Source organism: Carya illinoinensis, chromosome 15, assembly GCF_018687715.1.
Source record: "Carya illinoinensis cultivar Pawnee chromosome 15, C.illinoinensisPawnee_v1, whole genome shotgun sequence".
Classification (NCBI taxonomy): domain Eukaryota; kingdom Viridiplantae; phylum Streptophyta; class Magnoliopsida; order Fagales; family Juglandaceae; genus Carya; species Carya illinoinensis.
The window spans coordinates 22,450,433-22,468,447 of record NC_056766.1 but is presented as its reverse complement, the minus strand read 5'-3'; the positions used below and the strand labels follow the sequence as shown (position 1 = coordinate 22,468,447).

Sequence of the window (18,015 nt, the reverse complement as noted above, 5' to 3'; positions counted from 1 at the left end):
TGTTGCACAATGCATTAAATGACGAAAAGACGAAGCATGGGTGTCCAAGGACTTGACACGTGGAAGAACCGGGAAGTAAAATGGCTGCCCCTTTGAAAAGAGAGGATATCAAATGATAACAACTATGGGAAAACATGAAGATAAAGGCAAGAAGAAATTCTCATCGAACTAGTCTGATAAGAATTGGCAGGGTAATTGTAAGGAGATTTTTCCCCTCAGACCAAAGGCCTAGAAGACAAGCCTAAATATGGGGAGCCTAGCCCTATTGGACTGCCCCTTGGACCATTAAGGGTCCCTGACCTCAAAGTTGAGGTCGATCCATTGCCATAATCATGCAAGAAATCTCAAAATGCAAGGAAGAATGGAACACATCACCCTAGCACTCCCCTACGACACCACGTGAGAAGAGCCTATGCAGGCATGTGGGCAGGAAATGTAGAGAGCTTTTTGATCTTCTGATAGCACGTGAGGAGGAGCTTGACGGCGTGCACCTGCAGGATGAAAGAGACAGGAAGCCACGCCGCATTAATGGCGCCAATCCCAGCACTCCACGCCGCATTCATTTCTCCACCCTAGTAGTTATGCCGCATTAAAGGATTTTGACAAAAAGAACAGTTGAGGGGTCATATACCCCTGAAACAAGGTATGGGCAATTCCCCCTTAGAAATCTAGTATAAAAACCGATCCCAAGTATGGAGAACTCTCTTTGATTCCTCTAGACTCTTGCACTGACTATTAAGGAAATACTGACTTAAGCATCAGAGACTCCCCAAAAAGACCAAAGACTCGAGTCGCTGGAACCCGGCTCAAAGGTATATGAAACATGACGTTAACATAGATGATAGGAAAATTTTGTGAATAGTAGTGAAATGATTTATGAATAGTTATAAAAAATTTTAAGTCGTTTGATTGGATTTTGATAAAGGAGAGAGAAAAAGTTAAATAAAATATTATAGAGTTAAAATATTGTTGGAATAAAATTTTATGTTATTTTTGTTTTGAAGTTTGGAAAAGTTGTAATGATTAGGTAATTATTAAATGAGAAAGTTGAAGATTTAAAATTGAAAAATATTTTGTGTTTGAGTGATGTTTGGGAAGGAAATTATGAAGTATTTTGAGATGAAATGAGATCATCCCACTTCCCAAACATGGGCTTAGAATATGAAGAAAGCTAGGTTGGATTGATGATAGGATCCAAGAGATGTCAAACCAAGACTTGGGTGAGAGTTTTGCAGTGACTTGTTCAGAAGCTCATCATGATCATCTAGATGGTCCTAGCAAAATTTTGGCAGATTGGCTTGAGTAGGACACGGTCTGAGCTTGGTCTAAATGCGCTAACTCTATAAACAGAAACTCTGTTCTAAGGAGAAAAGATCCATTGAAGCCTAGTGCAAAGTTGATCGAGTTTCTACTATAGAAACTAATAGATGCATGAAATTAAGAACAAGAATACTTGGAATGTAAGTGAATACTTACTAACCAACTAGTATAACCTATTTTTTTTTATAACATACTACTATATGTAAATTTTAACGTTGTTCTACATCTGATTACAAACTGTGTCATTAGAAAAATATTTTAGCCACAAAGAAATCATACAAAAATATGCTCATAAAATGATGTGGTACGTTAGATTGTAAAGCTATTTTTATTGTAAAATAGATCTAATATACCAAATCAAGACACGTTAGTTTGTGACTTTACTTGTGTGGGATTTCTTTGTAGCCGGAGCACTTCTCTTATTCAAATATACATTAAGTAGAATAATAAGCATCTACTTGATGAAAATGCAAACTCTCAAGTCAAGCAGGGACATTACGCTTGCCAACACCTAGCAGTCAAATGGGATGGATAATATGCTTAGCAAAACTTGGCGATAGAATAGGGGCGATATGCTTCGCAACCCATATAAGTCATAGTGGGAATGCTACCATATGACCGAAGATAAAAAGAAAATATAACTAAAATAAGATACTTAAGGGATGCTGGGAAAATGAGATGAGGTAAGAATTTTGTGAGTAGTAATAATATGGTTTATGAATATCAATGAAATAGTTTTGATGAGTGTGCGAAAGTGCACTCTAAATACCGTATTATTGGACTAAAATGCTAAAATATGAATAGAAATCATAAGAATTAATGTATATTCTTAAATTGAGTTTCTATTTACGTTGGAATACTCCTAAACAGTTTTTTATGTTTAATTTTAGAATTTATAAAAAAACAAGTCAAGCCCAGTCAAATTCAAAGTAGAAAATTCATGAGGTTTGAGAGAAATTTGGAAAAAAAGAAAAAAAAAATCACAAAATGAAACCACAAGAAGTCCAAGTTCGAAATTCGCTAGGAGACAGTCTGGACATATTTTAGTCTTTTGACTGTATCTTTTTACTCACATATCGGATTGATGCGATTCTTGATGCATTAGAAAGCTATTTTAAAGGGATATAACTTTGTTTCTAATAAAAATTTTCAAATTCAAACTCTTGAAGGGCGTACGTGGCTGCCAAGATAAGTCCTAAAATTTAGGCTATTTTTTTATGCGAAAATTAAGAAGACATTAGGGTTTCTTTTCTACCATATATAAGCATATCATTAGCATGAAATAGAGAGGGGAGGAGGCACAAGAGGCTAGGGGTATAACAAATCCGGTTTGGTCCGGTTTTGAATAAAATTTAGGACTGAACCGGTATGTACCGATTTTACATTTTTCAAAACCGATTATGCACCGATTACCCTCCTAAACCGGTACTCCAGTTTTATCGGTTTCCGATCCAATTCAGTCTAGTTTTAATGTACTATATTATATAATATATATATATATATATATATATAATATAGTATATTATAGTATATAATACTATAGTGATAATATATTGTAGTATATTATAATATATATTATAATTGTATTATAGACTATAATGATATATTATAATATATAATATAATGATATATTATATTATATTATAATATATAGTGATATAATATAAGTATAACTATTAATATGCACTATATAATATTAGTATAACTATTAATACAATAAGCAAAATGATATAAAATTTTAAAATTTAATATTATATTAATTATTAATTTATCTTATAGTACAAAACTATTTTATATATAGTTATATATTATATATAAATATTATATACAATATAAAAAATTAAAATATATATAAATCGGTCTGGTCCGGTCCAGTTTTAGAAAAAAAAAAATTAGAACCGGACCTATTTTGACCGGTTTTAAGAAAACTAAAACCGTTACCGAACCGAACCAACCTCGGGACCGAACCGATGCCACCGGTTTGGTCCGGTCCAGTCCGATTTATCAGTTTATCGGTTTTTTTACACCCCTACAAGAGGTTGATCTGAAGAGAGGAGAAAATTACTTCCATGGCCGCCGTTCACTTCAGTTTTCTCTGGAAATTTTTGTCATCCATTATGTTTATGGGTAACTAAATTTTCAAGTAGGGTTAGGGATGAACTTGCACATTAGATGGTATTTCTAATTTATTTTTAATTCATGTATTTGATTTTCAATTACTAAACTCTTTTGTTTTATCATTCTCAATTCATCGTTGATGTCTTCTTCTCCGAATAATCATAGAATTTATTCTGTTTATGGATTTAGTCATACTTTTTTCTATTGAATGGATTAGTTCTTTAATTATGTTTGGATCAATTATTTATCTATATTGATTTAGTTTTTTGTTGCAATATCGCTCCCTGAGTATATTGTCGTCATTGAATTTTCTCAATAGGGATATTAATTTATGTATTTTAAAAGTGGTGAATGATTTTTCAAAGGGTTACATTTGATTTAATTTTGATTTATAAAACTATACATTCTGATTGTGAATTTCGTAAATTGAGTTCCTAATTGAGTTATCCAATGAATTAAGAATAATTAAAATACCAAATTTGTGCAAGGGATTCCCAACACTCTACTGTTCGTCAAATTTAAGTATTTTTTCCGTTAATCACTTTGCTTCACTATTATTTTGCAGTTAAAATTAATCTTTGTTCTCCATAACTTATTTAATATTTTTCCTTTAGTTTCTTTGTTCTTTATGCTATTCTTTTAAATTGTCTTCCTATGGAATTGATACCTCAAAACTGTGCTACAACTACCGCGTTATTCTTTGAGCGTAATTAAGTTTAAGTTAAGTATATATTTGGGTTTTGGGAAATGAGAGATAAAAAATTGAATAAAAAATATTATAAAGTTAAAATATTATTAGAATATAATATTTTAATATTATTTTTGTTTTAGAATTTGAAAAAGTTAAATTATTTTTTGTTTTATATTTAGAAATTTGGAAAAATTGTAATGATTAATTTGAAAATATTTGCATTTGAATATTGTTTGGGAAGGAAATGGTATAAGATGAGATGAAACATATTTCCAAACATTTCCTTAAGTTTGCAACCAACATGAGCCAAGAAGCGAAGTGGCTAATTAGGGTTTGTACATTTAGCAACCCAAAACTTAAATCGGAGTTATACAACTTCTACTTGGCAAAATGTCAATATATAATATAACTATATTTATATTATTTTCAAGTCAATGTGTAGAGTATATAATTTACATTATTTAAATGGAAAGATTTGATTTGTAAGATTCAAATTTTAAAATTTATCTTTTAAATCAAATTATGTCATGTAAACACTTTACTAAATATGTTCTACACGCCGGTTTGAGAATAAAATTTATAATATATATATTGAAGCTTTTAAATAAATCACTTCTACAAATGGAAAAGAACTAAGGGCCCCAGCCTATCAGACAAGTAAGAATCTACATCAAATTATTGCATGGACTTAAAGATAGGGGTGGGCTCCAACTCTGACGGAGTCGAAAAGCCCACCTCTGACTAAGTTAGAGGTAATTTTGGACTCCGATGACTCTGACTTCGATTGGAGTTGCCGGAAGCTGAGTTGGAGGGTCAAAGAGAGAGAGAGAGATGGCTCAATCGGCGCATTTGTGACGTCATGCATCCTTAACGCTGCCAAAGGCCCAAAGCTACCGTGCAACAAAAATAGAAATTAAAAACTGAAAATGATGGAGACATATAGAGGAGATCGAGTTCTTATATATGTGCACTATAAAAATAAAAAATAAATGAAAATTAAAACCAACCTATTGATGAAAAGGAGCGAGCAGTGGGGATTTGTATCCAAAACAACGACGAACTTTGAACCCAAAGCAAAGAAAGCAGACTGCAAACATGATAGACAAATTGAGACAAACAGACAAACTAATGGGACAGATAGACTTAGACACACAGCTGAATCAGTCAGAAAATGAAGACTTTGAAGACTTAAAAAAATACAAAAAGAAAATTTTAGTCAGAGTTTGAAGTTCAAAAGTTTGAGCAAATTTTTCCTTCAACTTCGACTCCAATTTTGACTATTTTTTTCACAATAATTCCAACTTCGACAATGAACTCCATTTTTTCCAACTCGGATGAAACCAAAATCGGAGCGAACGTCAACCGAAATTGGAGCTGGCAGAGTTTTTGCCCACCCCTACTTAGGCCTTATTTGGTTACACGGTTATGATGATATAAGATATTTTGTTAAAAGTTGAAAAAAAATATAAATATAATATAATTTTTTAATATTAATTTTGTTTTAAAATTTAAAAAAATTAAATTATTTATTATATTTTATATAAAAATTTAAAAAAATTATAATGATATAACGAGATAAAATAGTTTAAATTTAAGTAAACAAATGAACTTAAAAGAACACCAATTTTATAACCCTCCGTGAGTACAGAACACGTTAGCCTCCAAATTTTATTGCAATATTACCCCCTACCCCCCTATATACTCTCACACCAAGCATGCACGATGAGTGGCAAGAGTTGCTTGACAGGATATGTGCAGTGTCCACAGAACGGTCAGGCGGATAGGTGAGACAATAAAATTTAAATTTTGCGACCCTTTAGCGAATTCAAATAATTTATTTCTTAAATTTGATTATTTTCCTTCCAAATTAATAAAAAGTAATGCGCGCAAGACCGCACAATCTTTTTAAAAATAAATAAAGTATATTATTAAAAAATTAATTTTTTTTTCATATCTCATATTAATTCACTTTTTTCAAAACAACTAAACCGCTATTACACAATTCATGATTACAAATATTATTTTTTATTTTAAAAAATAAAAATAAAATTCACTATTAAAAAATTATTTTTTTTATATGAATCTCACTTACTCATTTTTTCAGTAAGTTTACATGCACCAAATATTATTTCTCAAATTAAATTTGACATTTTACAATTAAGCTATATTAATTTGTAATTTACTTTTAACACTTATAATTTCTTACACTAGACATCAAAAATAAAAAAATAATTTTGTGAAACCAAAATAAATTAATTAATTAATTAATTAAGATGTCCCCTCTTTTTTTCACCTGGGAAATAGATTGTTCAACCCTCACTGCCCTGACAGTTTCAACAGGAGCACTTCACATCTTTTGGATGAGGGCACAAACCCCAATGAGATGGCTCAAATCGCTCTCATGGGTCCTGGAATTAACCCAAACTTCCATGACCACAGAGTCATACTCGCAATGACTCTTTTTATCAGACCATGACAAGAGTCCATAGACAGGGCATTGCCAGCATCGTAGATGTACTGCAGCTGCCCAGCCAACGATCTGCAGAGCATTATTAATGGCCGGTCACACATATAATGCAATTCCTCTGAGCCTCTGATCTGACCCATAACCAGTAACCCCACCAGGCCTGACCCTTCTGCCATTGGGTACCACTGAGAGAGAGACCCATTGCCAAAACTACAGCCATAATTTCGCGGGTAATGATACACTTACCATTATTTTATCACTATTTTATCATTTATAATATATTTATTTTTTTATTATTTTCTTTTAAATATTTTTTTAACATTCTTAATCATTAAGAAAAAAATTTAAAAATATATAATTTTAGTGATAGTCACTTACTTAATCATTAAGTAAAAAAAAAAATTAAAAAATTAAAAATTAAAAAAAATGATAAAAGAGTGATAAAATAATGATAAGGCTATCATTATTCTAATTTCACATCTGAATACGAATTCAGGTACCAGGCCTTTAAAAGTATAATTGATAATGTCTGTATTTTCCCATTTTCCAGCTAAGCCAAGTAGTACCAAAATATTTACACATTTTTCAATTAACTGATCCTGTCAATATCTCACTAACATATCTTTCATACGTTTGCTTATCAGGCTTTAGATTCTAACAGACCCTTCACTCGCTGTTCTGAGAAATTACCTCTCCGAACTTGACAAAGAGTTGGGCATCTGAGGTGCTCATTGATGGGCAATTCAACATGTGTGGAGTCTTGAGATTTGCATACTCATCCATGTAGCAAGGTACTTTCGAAGACGGGAGTGTCGCATTCGCAGGTGGGCTTGGGGTTGGTTGTTTTGGTGGTGTGGTGGCTAGCACAAGACTGCCCAGAACACGCGTTACTTCATGCATGGTTGGCCGATCTGATGGCTGTCTCTTAGTGCATAGAAGAGCTAGCTGAAAGATCTTCTTTACTGCTCCTAGGTCCTTACATGTGGCAGTGATCTCAGGATCAACAGTTTCCATGACAGCATTGTTGGCCGTCTTAGATAAGATCTGCGACAATAAGAAGATGCCTAACGTATGAGAAAGTCCCAAGCTAAACCCCATCAAACAGGATTTTTTGCAACTTCAAGAAAATGGGTTAATGTCAAAACCAACATTAATTACCTAAGACAGCAAGAATTTAATTTAGTAGTCTGAATTCTACATTTCCTAGTTAACTAATGTGATTTCAGTAGGCTAAAGATTGCAAGCAGTCAGGACTTGGAACAATCTCAGAGGACACGTCATGCATCTGGCTGAAGGATATAATATGTCAAACCTGACTTGCTAACATGTCAGTAATTTGATGACTAATTCCACTCAAAGACCAAACTATTATGTCAAATGGAACTCAAAACATGACATCTGATTTTCTCATTGTGACCATGATGTTTAAGAAGATGATAGAGAGAACTAGGTATTGAAGAAGGATAGAAGATGGACCAGATGATGAAGATTGGATTCGTTATCGACAGCTTTCCTCCCTGTCAGCAACTCAAGTAGAACAATGCCATAGCTATAGACATCCGACTTCTCAGTGAGGCGGGAGGTACGTGCATACTCAGGGTCTATATAGCCAATAGTGCCCATTATGTAAGTGGAAGTATGGGACTTTGAGGTGCACAGGCTCTTGGCAATACCAAAATCAGTGAGATGGGCCTCAAAATCCTTGTCCAATAGGATGTTAGATGACTTAACATCCCTGTGGATGATGCGGGGGCTGCAATCATGGTGCAAATACGCCAGACCTTGTGCTGCGCCAAGTGCTATCTGAAGACGGGTATCCCAATCAAGCTTTTTCTTTTTGGTAGGGCCTGCAAAACAAATTGCATATAAGTATTCAGAATGAGAAAGAATGTATATGAGCACTTGGACAACTAAAGATAACTTCACATAACGAAATGCTGGGCACAACAATGATATATGAGCACTTGAACTTACCATGAAGGAGATCCCAGAGACTACCATTTTCCATGTAGTCATAGAAGAGAAGGTTCCCAGAGGGAGACAAGGAGTATCCTTGGAGGCCAACCAGATTCCGATGCTTTATACTTCCTACAGTCTCAAGTTCTGTCTCGAATTCCTTCAAGCACTGATAGTGGGAGTAGAGCTTCTTGATAGCAACTGGCTTGCAATTCTTAAGCACACATTTGTATACTGTGCTTGACGCACCATAACCAATTATATACTTCTCACTCAAGTTTTCTGTCATTCGCATGATATCATCGTACACATGAAGTGCCAAATTCATGTGAAGGATCACTAGCTTTGTTGTCGAGTAATTAACTGTAGTTTTACAAGTACATAGGAATTAATAGCTTGTCAGAGCTTTCAACAGACTGGACTATCAAAACCTAACAAATAATAACTAAGGACGTAACAAGTAAGAACAGCTTTAAGCTACAAAATAAACTTTTTCATTATTTCCATTGTGACATGAATGGGATAATCCTGAGGTTATTAATAACGCCCTACAAAGTTATATCAGAAGAATGAGTCCAGTTGGAACAACATCACACAAATAACATCTAAGAGACTTTTTTCTGGACAAGGCAACTTCTAAGGGATAAACTAATCTTGTTTAATGCCATCATTTAGTTCTTTTTGATTGGCACCGGGTGTCCGAGAACAAAGACCCAACTAATCCCGGGGGTGCACAGGCCCTTAGCAAGGATTTTCCCGCAAGTGCAGCTCGGGTAATTCACGGGGAAGTTCCCCTAATCAGATAGCTCCTAGAAATTGTTTGCACCCAAGAGGATTCTAACCAGTCTTCTTTACTTCTGACCAGCGAAGGAAGTCATTATTGGGATCATTTCAATTAACCAATTATATTCTTAACATGTCCAATACTATTAGTAGGTTTACAATCAACTTAGGCATCTAAGTTTGATTCCATGTACTATAGGTATAGGCTATTTCATTTTAGTACAAAACAAATTACCTGGTTTGTCAAGTGACCCATCTTGAAAATGTGCGGGCCTGTGTGGACGGAATGCTGCCACTAAGATCATGAGAAGAATCACAAGGGCACCAAGAGCAATTCCCAGAATAGCTGCTTTTGATATTGTGACTGCATTGACAGCAATGGAGAAAAAAGAACCCAAAAAAACTGCTCATTACTCAAAACTATTCAACAGTTATGGGTGCTGATCATGCTAGCAAATGGTGAGGGTGAATAAAAGCTCAGACTTTGAAGGTCATATTTACCTCGCTCTGTGGGATGAGACTCATGACATGGTAAATTCAGCCAAGAGCCACAGAGACCAGGATTTCCAACAAAACTGCACATAAATAGCAACATCAGTTGTATGCAAGCCTGAGCCATTTACTTCAAGTAAATAGAACTTGTAAAACATGAATATGATAACCGAGTTTCAAATGATGAGAAGGGAATTTAATAAATAAATAGTCTATAATCTAACCTGTCAGGCGAAAACCGTGAGAAGTTATTGCTTGTAGGAATATCACCAACTAGATTGTTATATGATACATTGCTGCAAGAATTTATTCAGCTAGATCTTGTCACAGGGATCTGTGGGACCCTAAAGCTAAAGCTATAAAATAATATTTACACTGGACAAGTTACTTACAGTACAGTAAGACTGAGGCAGTTGATCAGTGGCATTATATCCCCTGAAAAATTGTTGTTTTCTAGTCTCCTGCATAATGTTGCACCAAAGCACCATATAGTGAAAACAATGGGCAACCAGGTGACATGACTACATTGCAAAAATCCTAACAGATAATAACTTATTTTCAATGTATGGTACCTACAACACCTGACACCACCAATAATTATTTAATTATACAGCCCATTGACCATTTTAAACCATCATGACGTTGATCCTTTCGGAATTTAAATTATTCCATTGGCATGCGCACTAAACAGTCATAAAACAAATCACTCAATGTTTACAATCATTTATATTCTACACTGAAACTTGGACATGAATTCAGCAAGTATTCCATTCGTAATTGGCATTGCCATTTTCAGCCAACTACCCTATCACAGGTAATAAATAAGGAATAACAACTTACAATGAGAACATGCTTTGAAGCTGATTAAGTTCTTGAGGTATCAACCCCGAGAGACGATTATTAGAAAGATCTCTACAATAGAAAGCATGAATCAAACTGTTACAAAGGACCAAAACGGGCTTCATGGTATTCATATAAAAAAGGTACTCACATGTCCATAACACTTCTTAGATTACCAAACTCTGCCGGAATAAATCCTGTTAAATGATTTCTGCTTAAGTTCCTGCCCCATTTAACATTTGGTGTAAGCAAGAAGTCAAACCATGACAGGAGGAAAAAGGCTAAAAAAAGGCAGTACAACTCACAGCTTTAGAAGATGTTCCAAATCACCAAGTGAAGAAGGAATGGAGCCACTAATTTTGTTATTAGAGATGTCCCTAAACAACATTATCAGTTAGAAAAGGTAAATAAAAATCAGAATCGGACAAGTGATGAAGTTTATACTTACAAATTATCTAAATTTCCAATCCGAGATAGTTCAATTGGAATGAAGCCCCCGAGATTGTTGGAGGAAAGATTTCTGAGGATGTCAGGCAAAACTTAATTAGAGCATTGAGAAACAATATTGAAGATCTGTATCAACATCAACTGCATGATAGGATCTTGATGTGCTTAAACATGCTTTGGTGTGCATGGGTTTGTTTAAATGAGGCAATCAAACCAATGGATATTAGTGGTATTGATCACAGATGGACATACAAATTCAGAAATGACCTCTAGACACCATAGGTGGAAGACCTCGTTCATATAAGTGTGCATGTAAATGCTTTAAAACGGAGCAATGAAACCATCAACAGGATGGGAATGGCAATGATAGCAGAGAGAGAACTATTGGTAATATGTCAACTATACATGTAAATTTATACCTCCCACCCCATTACAGGACAACGGTGAACATGAAATACAACTGCATGATTCTAACCAGCAATTAGAATTTTAGAAGATGAGGGAACTTACAGATATGTCATACTCTCCAGTCTCTGTAAAGCAAGTGGGATGGTTCCATTCAACTTGTTACCATGCACATTTCTGCCGCAAATCAACTAGACAATTACTAACTCCAAAAGAACCAAAGTTTTAAGTGTAAGAACAGATTAAGGTTAGATGCTTACAGACTGTTCAGATTTGTACATGAGCTAATATTATCAGGGATGGGCCCTTCAAGATTATTGTTAGCAATATTTCTGCAGGAATGTTGTATCAGTAACTCAAATAGAATCATGCTGAAACCACTAAAATCAAATAATCAGAGGTTGCAAAACCTACAGGTCATACAGATCAGTGAGCTTCCCAAGCTCTGGTGGAATGCGCCCAGAAAGATGATTATCATTCAATTCCCTACACAGGCAGAGCGGCAGTTAGAGAGCGAATGCATCTGCTTCATATTCATGACTGAGAAATGATAAATGGAACTTCGACTAAGTCAGCAGGTGATATTTTATAATACACAACAATCAAGCCCAAATGAACAAAACCTTAATTGATGCAAATAAAAAAAAAAATCCGAAAACTTAGTTCAATATCAAGCATATGCCCACTCAGGTGCATAAGCAGTGTGCATATAGTTGTGAAGAAAAAAGAAATTTAGGAGAGGCTGGATAAATACTGAGAAAAACTCTTACAGATAATGAAGCTTGGTCATGTTTCCGAGCTCTGGGGGAATAAATCCAGTCAGCTTGTTGCCATGTAAATACCTACATTTGGGATTTGAATCAAATTTAAGGCATATAAAGGACAACTTTGGGGCAGCTCCGCAGACTATTATATACCATATTAACAATAGAAGATGGGATTGGTTAACTCAAAACTCATAATGACAGTTTTAAGGAGCAAAGTAGTAGCTAAATCCAAAACTATTAACCTTCATGTGCAGGAGAAGATACTAGGACAAAAAATCAATTGCAAGAATAGCAAACAATGTACTTACAATTTCTCAGTGTAAGTCAAATTTCCCAAAATTGGAGGAATTGGTCCACTTAACATGTTGCAGCTCAGGTCTCTGGAAAAGGAAACAATTACATGGAAATGAGAGGGAGACTGAAGGCAATGCTTTAGATTCACTTTACTTTTTTTGATTGGCATCGAGTGTCCAAGAATAACGTCCTAACTAATCCCGATAGTGCACAGGCCCTCGGCGAGGAGTTTCCCACAAGTATACCTGGGTAATTCAAGGGTAAAATCTCCCAGTCCGATGGCCCCTAGAGATTGTTTGCACCCAGTGAGATTCAAACCTTAGACCTTGGAGGGAGCATACCACCAAGACCAAGGCCTTACCACTCGAGCCAACCCCTAGGGGTTTAGATTCACTTTATATAGTTAGCTAAAAGCACTTACAAAACAGCAAGTGCCTGCATCAGACCAATCACTGATGGCATTCGCCCTGTAAGTCTATTACCCTGCAATGACCTGGCAACAATAAAGGTAAGAGAAATTAGTATATCGGATAACTGAAGATGGTATAATAAGATTTTATACCCATGCACATAATAAGTTAAAGAGAACCACAAGCACATACAACGTGGCTACTTGCAAGAACCCAATATTGAATGGAATTTCTCCAGTTAGCTGGTTGTAGGACAAGTCCCTACCAAAAAGAACAAATGATAATCTTGAGTTAGCCTAGTTCAGAATTCTGGAAATTTGACTTCATTGAGTCGGATGGGATACATACAAGACCTGGAATGCAGTGCAATTTCCTATATTTTGAGGAATACTGCCAGTCAAGCTGTTGTTTCTTACATCGCTGCAACCAAGTTGAAGGGATTAAAGACCTTATATGCTGGAGGATATAAAGGAATTTTAAGTCTGTATAGTGAAGTGATTGGATGTCAACTTACAAGTACCATAACCCAGTTAATTGGCATATATCTGTAGAGAGTGTACCCACTAAATTGTTCCCTCGCAAACCACTAGGATTGAAATAACAAGAAAATATCATTCTCCAGATCAATGTCATATCGAATCACCAGATAGAGGAATACATCAAGGAAAATGATTTAACATTATCAACTATAGTGCACTCACAGATACTGCAAGACTTCATTCCAGTAAATAAGCCGGGGTATTTCTCCACTGAGATTATTTTGAGCCAGATCTCTAATGCCAATGTTGCAGAAAATAGGAATTTTAGTCACGACTATTTGATTCATAATTAATTACACAATGAGTAGAGGAAAAGAGAAAAGGAACTTACAAAACTTTCAGGTTCGGAATCTGGGACAAGGTTGAAGGAATGGGTCCACTCAGCTGATTATTTTTCAAGATTCTGAAAGCCCATTTCAAATATAATTTAAAATAGTCATCTTTCTAAGAGATAACCAGTCATCCACATAACCAAACACAATAGAACATGCTTGCAGAGGAACGTACAGATATTCCAGTTGCTTCAACTTTGAGATCGAAAATGGTATGTCTCCATATATCTCATTAAATGACAAGTCCCTGATAAGACCAATTAATTAACTATCCATTACATGAAAAGTCTCCCAAGTCAAGAAATATGCTTATGTGCACATTATAAAATAGTAAAATCATGAACTTGGGCAAGTCCCTTTCAAGATAAAGAACTTACAGGCTTTTCAAAGAAGCACAGTCGCCAATCTCATCTGGTATCTGCCCAGACAGACGGTTTCCTCTTAGGTCACTGATCAAGGAAACACAATAACAATCAATATTGATTTGAACCCACCAAATATTCTAACTTTTTATACAAGAATTGAGCTTAGACTCTGTTTTAAAATGGAACCTGTAAATTAAAATCACTCACTTCGGGAGAAGTGTGTGGATATATGTATGTATGTGTATGTGCATTTATCATCAAATTCAAAATGTTACTTTCTCACAAAATTTTCCATTGAGATATCTGTGTGGAAACAAGCAGAGCCTTGAAAAATCTAACTGAAAGTAGCATAAACTCTAAAACAAATATAAGAATGGAGAACGGTACATGGTAAGCAGGCTTTTAAGATCCCCCATTGCAGGTGAGATTTCTCCATCGAGATTCAGACCGGACAGATTACTACAAGGATAGCCAGCAACCAGAAGGTAAAAGAAGAGTCAGTTCTTGATTTAGAAGAAATGGAAATGAATTCAAGTCCAAATTAAAGAAAGTCAACCCACAAATGCGTAACAAAGAAAAAGACTTACAGCGCAATGACATGGAAGGTGACATTGTCACAGGTGGCCCCTCTCCAAATACAATAATCTGAAGATGGCGAATCTGTCCAATCATATAGAACATTGTCCACATCCCTGAAGGACTTCTTTATCTCCAACAGTGTTGCCCCTTCATTGCCCACATTTTTAGATGAACAAACTGTTCAGTTTAGTCTCAACCCACACACACTCCCACACGCAAACCATGGAAACAAACACAGAGCATGAGTATGTTATCTACGAGCCGAATCGAGTAGGATAAAGTGTAAACAGCGAGCACGTTCCCGTCAAATCAAAATAAGCCCAGTGGGATAAAATATTAGAATAATAAAAGAAATATTTTTTCACAAGACGAAAGTTTACAGTTTGTCGAACATTGTAGGACCTCGATACGATAGATGAACAAAGAAACAAGATAGAAAAACATATATAATAAAGAAATGCGTCTAAAATATAGTTTAGATTTCTTTCATAGTAAACCCCCGTTTCGTTTCCGAGAAATTGTCCTGGTCCCGAACCCCAACTGAGTAACCAACTATACGTACTAGTAGTATCAGTCATCATACATTTGGAAAATTTCTCTTCGGTAGGAAAGTCCAAGCTTCAAATGCATCAAAATTCGATTTCTATGTTGGACGCGGCACTTGAGAAAAAAAAGGGAAGAAAAAAACAAAACTCACCGTCGTCGGAATCTACCGAGGCAAAGCTGAGACAGAACAAAAAGGCAAGGAGAAGGAGATCAACTGGATATGATATAACTGCCCTCCCAAGAAACCTCATTTTGCACCCGACCCGTCACAAGTAACGACTTATTTCAACCACCCTTTACAAGCTCTCTGGTTTTATGGAAAACATTTGAAAACTCAGAGGACAGATACTCCGCGGACACCCCTAAGAAAACCTTTTCTTCTTGGACTCGCGGACATGGAAATGCCTGAAGATAAGGGTGAGCGCAAGACTGGGTTTATGAGAGTTCTTGGTGCCTGGTGGGGGTTCTTTTAAAACAGGAAAAAACTTTTATCTGGGGTAATGAAATTCATCAGCAGGAAGAGCTGAGCTTTTTCGTGTTCAATCACATCCCTCTGGCAGCGTAGCGCTCTAAATACACCACTGTGAGAAAGAGATCAGAGAGAGAACAGCTAGAGAGAGAGAATTATTTCATAGATAAAGTTAAAAAACGATCTGCCAGACCTCTGCAATAAAACCTGCAACCTCAGCTCTCTCTCTCTCAACTTTCTCTTTCTACGTTGTTTATCTTTAATCTCTGTGACTCTACTCTATGCCAAAGTGAATAATGGGTCGCTTTCACTTCGGTTTTGCAGTTAGTGTATGGAGGAGTGGGGGTTAACGCAGGGCAGAGTCGTCTTCTTTGGTGCATCAAAAGGACTCTCTCACTCTAACTCCATGAATGGAGTTAAATCTTCGTTTTTTTCATCTGGTGTTTTTGATATTTACGTAGAGAGAGTAGCCCACCTTGTACCGTTTACTGGAGAATTTCTTAATATTATAAAAATAAATTAAATGAGACCGTTTGATATAATATATTACATTATAATATATTTTTATACAAATTCCCCATAATATATAGTACTCGTGTTCACTGTTCAGTACTATCTAACGTATATTTTAAGTAATATTAAATTTAGTTATGAAATATGTAAATATTATGTAATTTTTTTATAAAAATCAAATTTTTATTATATAAATCTTGTATTTATTTAATTTTTTCAAAAATATTATATGGCGCTGACATATTTTATAACTATAAATATCATTTTTCTTTTTTTATTAGTATTGGGTATTCGAAAATAACATTTAAACTAATTTTTTCAGTGCATAAATTCTCGATAAGGAGTTTTTATTAAGTTCTTAAAAATTGTTTACACCCCAATCATATTTGAACATTTAACTTTGGAGGAAGCATACCATCAAAATTAGAGTTTTACTATTTGAGCCAACTCCTCAAGGTTACTTATGTAAATTAGGAATGAAAATCTAATGCCTAACTTAAATTTTGGGTTAAGATTTTTTAAATTTTATTACCAAATTATAAGATTTAAGTCTAAGAGAGACATATTGTTTTATACAAACAATAATTTTCTTATATCTATTGACAATTTTCTGGTTTGGTTATCAAATACCAAACTATCTCATCTCATCTCATCTCATATAATTATTATAATTTTTTCAAATTCTCATATAAAATATAATAAACAATTTAATTTTTTTAAAATTCTAAAACAAAATTAATATTAAAAATTATATTATAATAAGATTTTATTTAACTTTTAATAAAACATCTCATCTGAACTGTATAACCAAACGAGAGACCTTAATGGTTTATGGGAGACTAAAGGCAAGTTTGGGGCATGGGATGAGACATAAAATTCTAATCTCATCTCACTATTACAACTTTTTCAAATTCTCATACAAAATATAATAAACAATTTAATTTTTTTAAATCCGAATTTAATTTTTTCAAATTTTAAAATAATAATAATATTAAAAATAATTTTTTAAACTTTCATTTAAAATAAAAAATTCTCATCTCACTGCTCAAACCTATTATAAGGGAAACAATATATGTTGTAGGATTTATTTTGTATACGTATTGTCTATCATTTTTTACTAGTTGAGAAATGAACGGTAGAACATCTAAGTTCTAAAATTCTTGGCCCTTTTTCTGAGTTTGCTCAAGTTAGGACTGAATTTATAACAAGATGTATTTCATAGTAGACTAACGAGACACGTGTCTCTCAACAATATTTAATAAATATTATAAGTTTTGATCTTAATTTTTTATAATTTAAGAACAATAATTTAAAAAGAGAAATGCTATTTATCATTTTCAAACTATATATTAATTTGTGATTTATCATTTTTATCATTCTATTGTATATATATATAAACATCAACTTTCATCTAAGGGCTAGTTTGAATTTAGAGATGAGATGATTTTAAATGAAAGATAGAAGTTGAATAAAATATTATTAAAATATTATTTTTTTAATATTATTATTGTTTTAAGATTTGAAAAAGTTGAATTGAAATTTAAAAAAGTTGAGTTGTTTATCGTATTTTGTGTGAAAATTTTAAAAAAATATAATAATAAGAAGTGATAAAAAGCTTTTCGAATCTGAACAGGGCCTACCATTGTCAATTGCAATTCAAAAAATCGACTAAAAGTTGAAGT

At 34.2% G+C, this 18,015-nt stretch overlaps 1 protein-coding gene across 1 annotated transcript; it reads right to left on the bottom strand.

Moving 5' to 3' along the window:
- Positions 1-7,034: 7,034 nt before the first annotated feature.
- On the bottom strand, positions 7,035-16,234 carry LOC122296537 (LRR receptor-like serine/threonine-protein kinase ERECTA). The gene is made up of 27 exons (XM_043106312.1): positions 15,503-16,234; positions 14,814-14,952; positions 14,614-14,685; positions 14,239-14,310; positions 14,037-14,108; positions 13,861-13,932; positions 13,692-13,763; positions 13,505-13,576; positions 13,339-13,410; positions 13,183-13,251; positions 13,002-13,073; positions 12,595-12,666; positions 12,290-12,361; positions 11,934-12,005; positions 11,780-11,851; positions 11,625-11,696; positions 11,116-11,187; positions 10,973-11,044; positions 10,819-10,890; positions 10,668-10,739; positions 10,220-10,288; positions 10,052-10,123; positions 9,837-9,910; positions 9,571-9,699; positions 8,571-8,915; positions 8,073-8,443; positions 7,035-7,640 (listed from the first exon to the last, which is right to left on the bottom strand). Exons 1-27 carry the CDS (start codon positions 15,600-15,602, stop codon positions 7,263-7,265), a joined length of 2,970 nt encoding a protein of 989 aa, XP_042962246.1. The 5' UTR covers positions 15,603-16,234; the 3' UTR covers positions 7,035-7,262.
- Positions 16,235-18,015: the final 1,781 nt, after the last annotated feature.

Excerpts from the sequence above, each read along its gene's own strand:
- LOC122296537 (XM_043106312.1), bottom strand. The coding sequence starts at position 15,602 with ATGAGGTTTCTTGGGAGGGCAGTTATATCATATCCAGTTGATCTCCTT. Across the intron at positions 14,953-15,502 it reads CTCGGTAGATTCCGACGACG|GGGCAACACTGTTGGAGATA; the intron begins GTGAGTTTTGTT and ends TGGGCAATGAAG. Across the intron at positions 13,933-14,036 it reads TTGAAGCAACTGGAATATCT|AATCTTGAAAAATAATCAGC; the intron begins GTACGTTCCTCT and ends ATGGGCTTTCAG.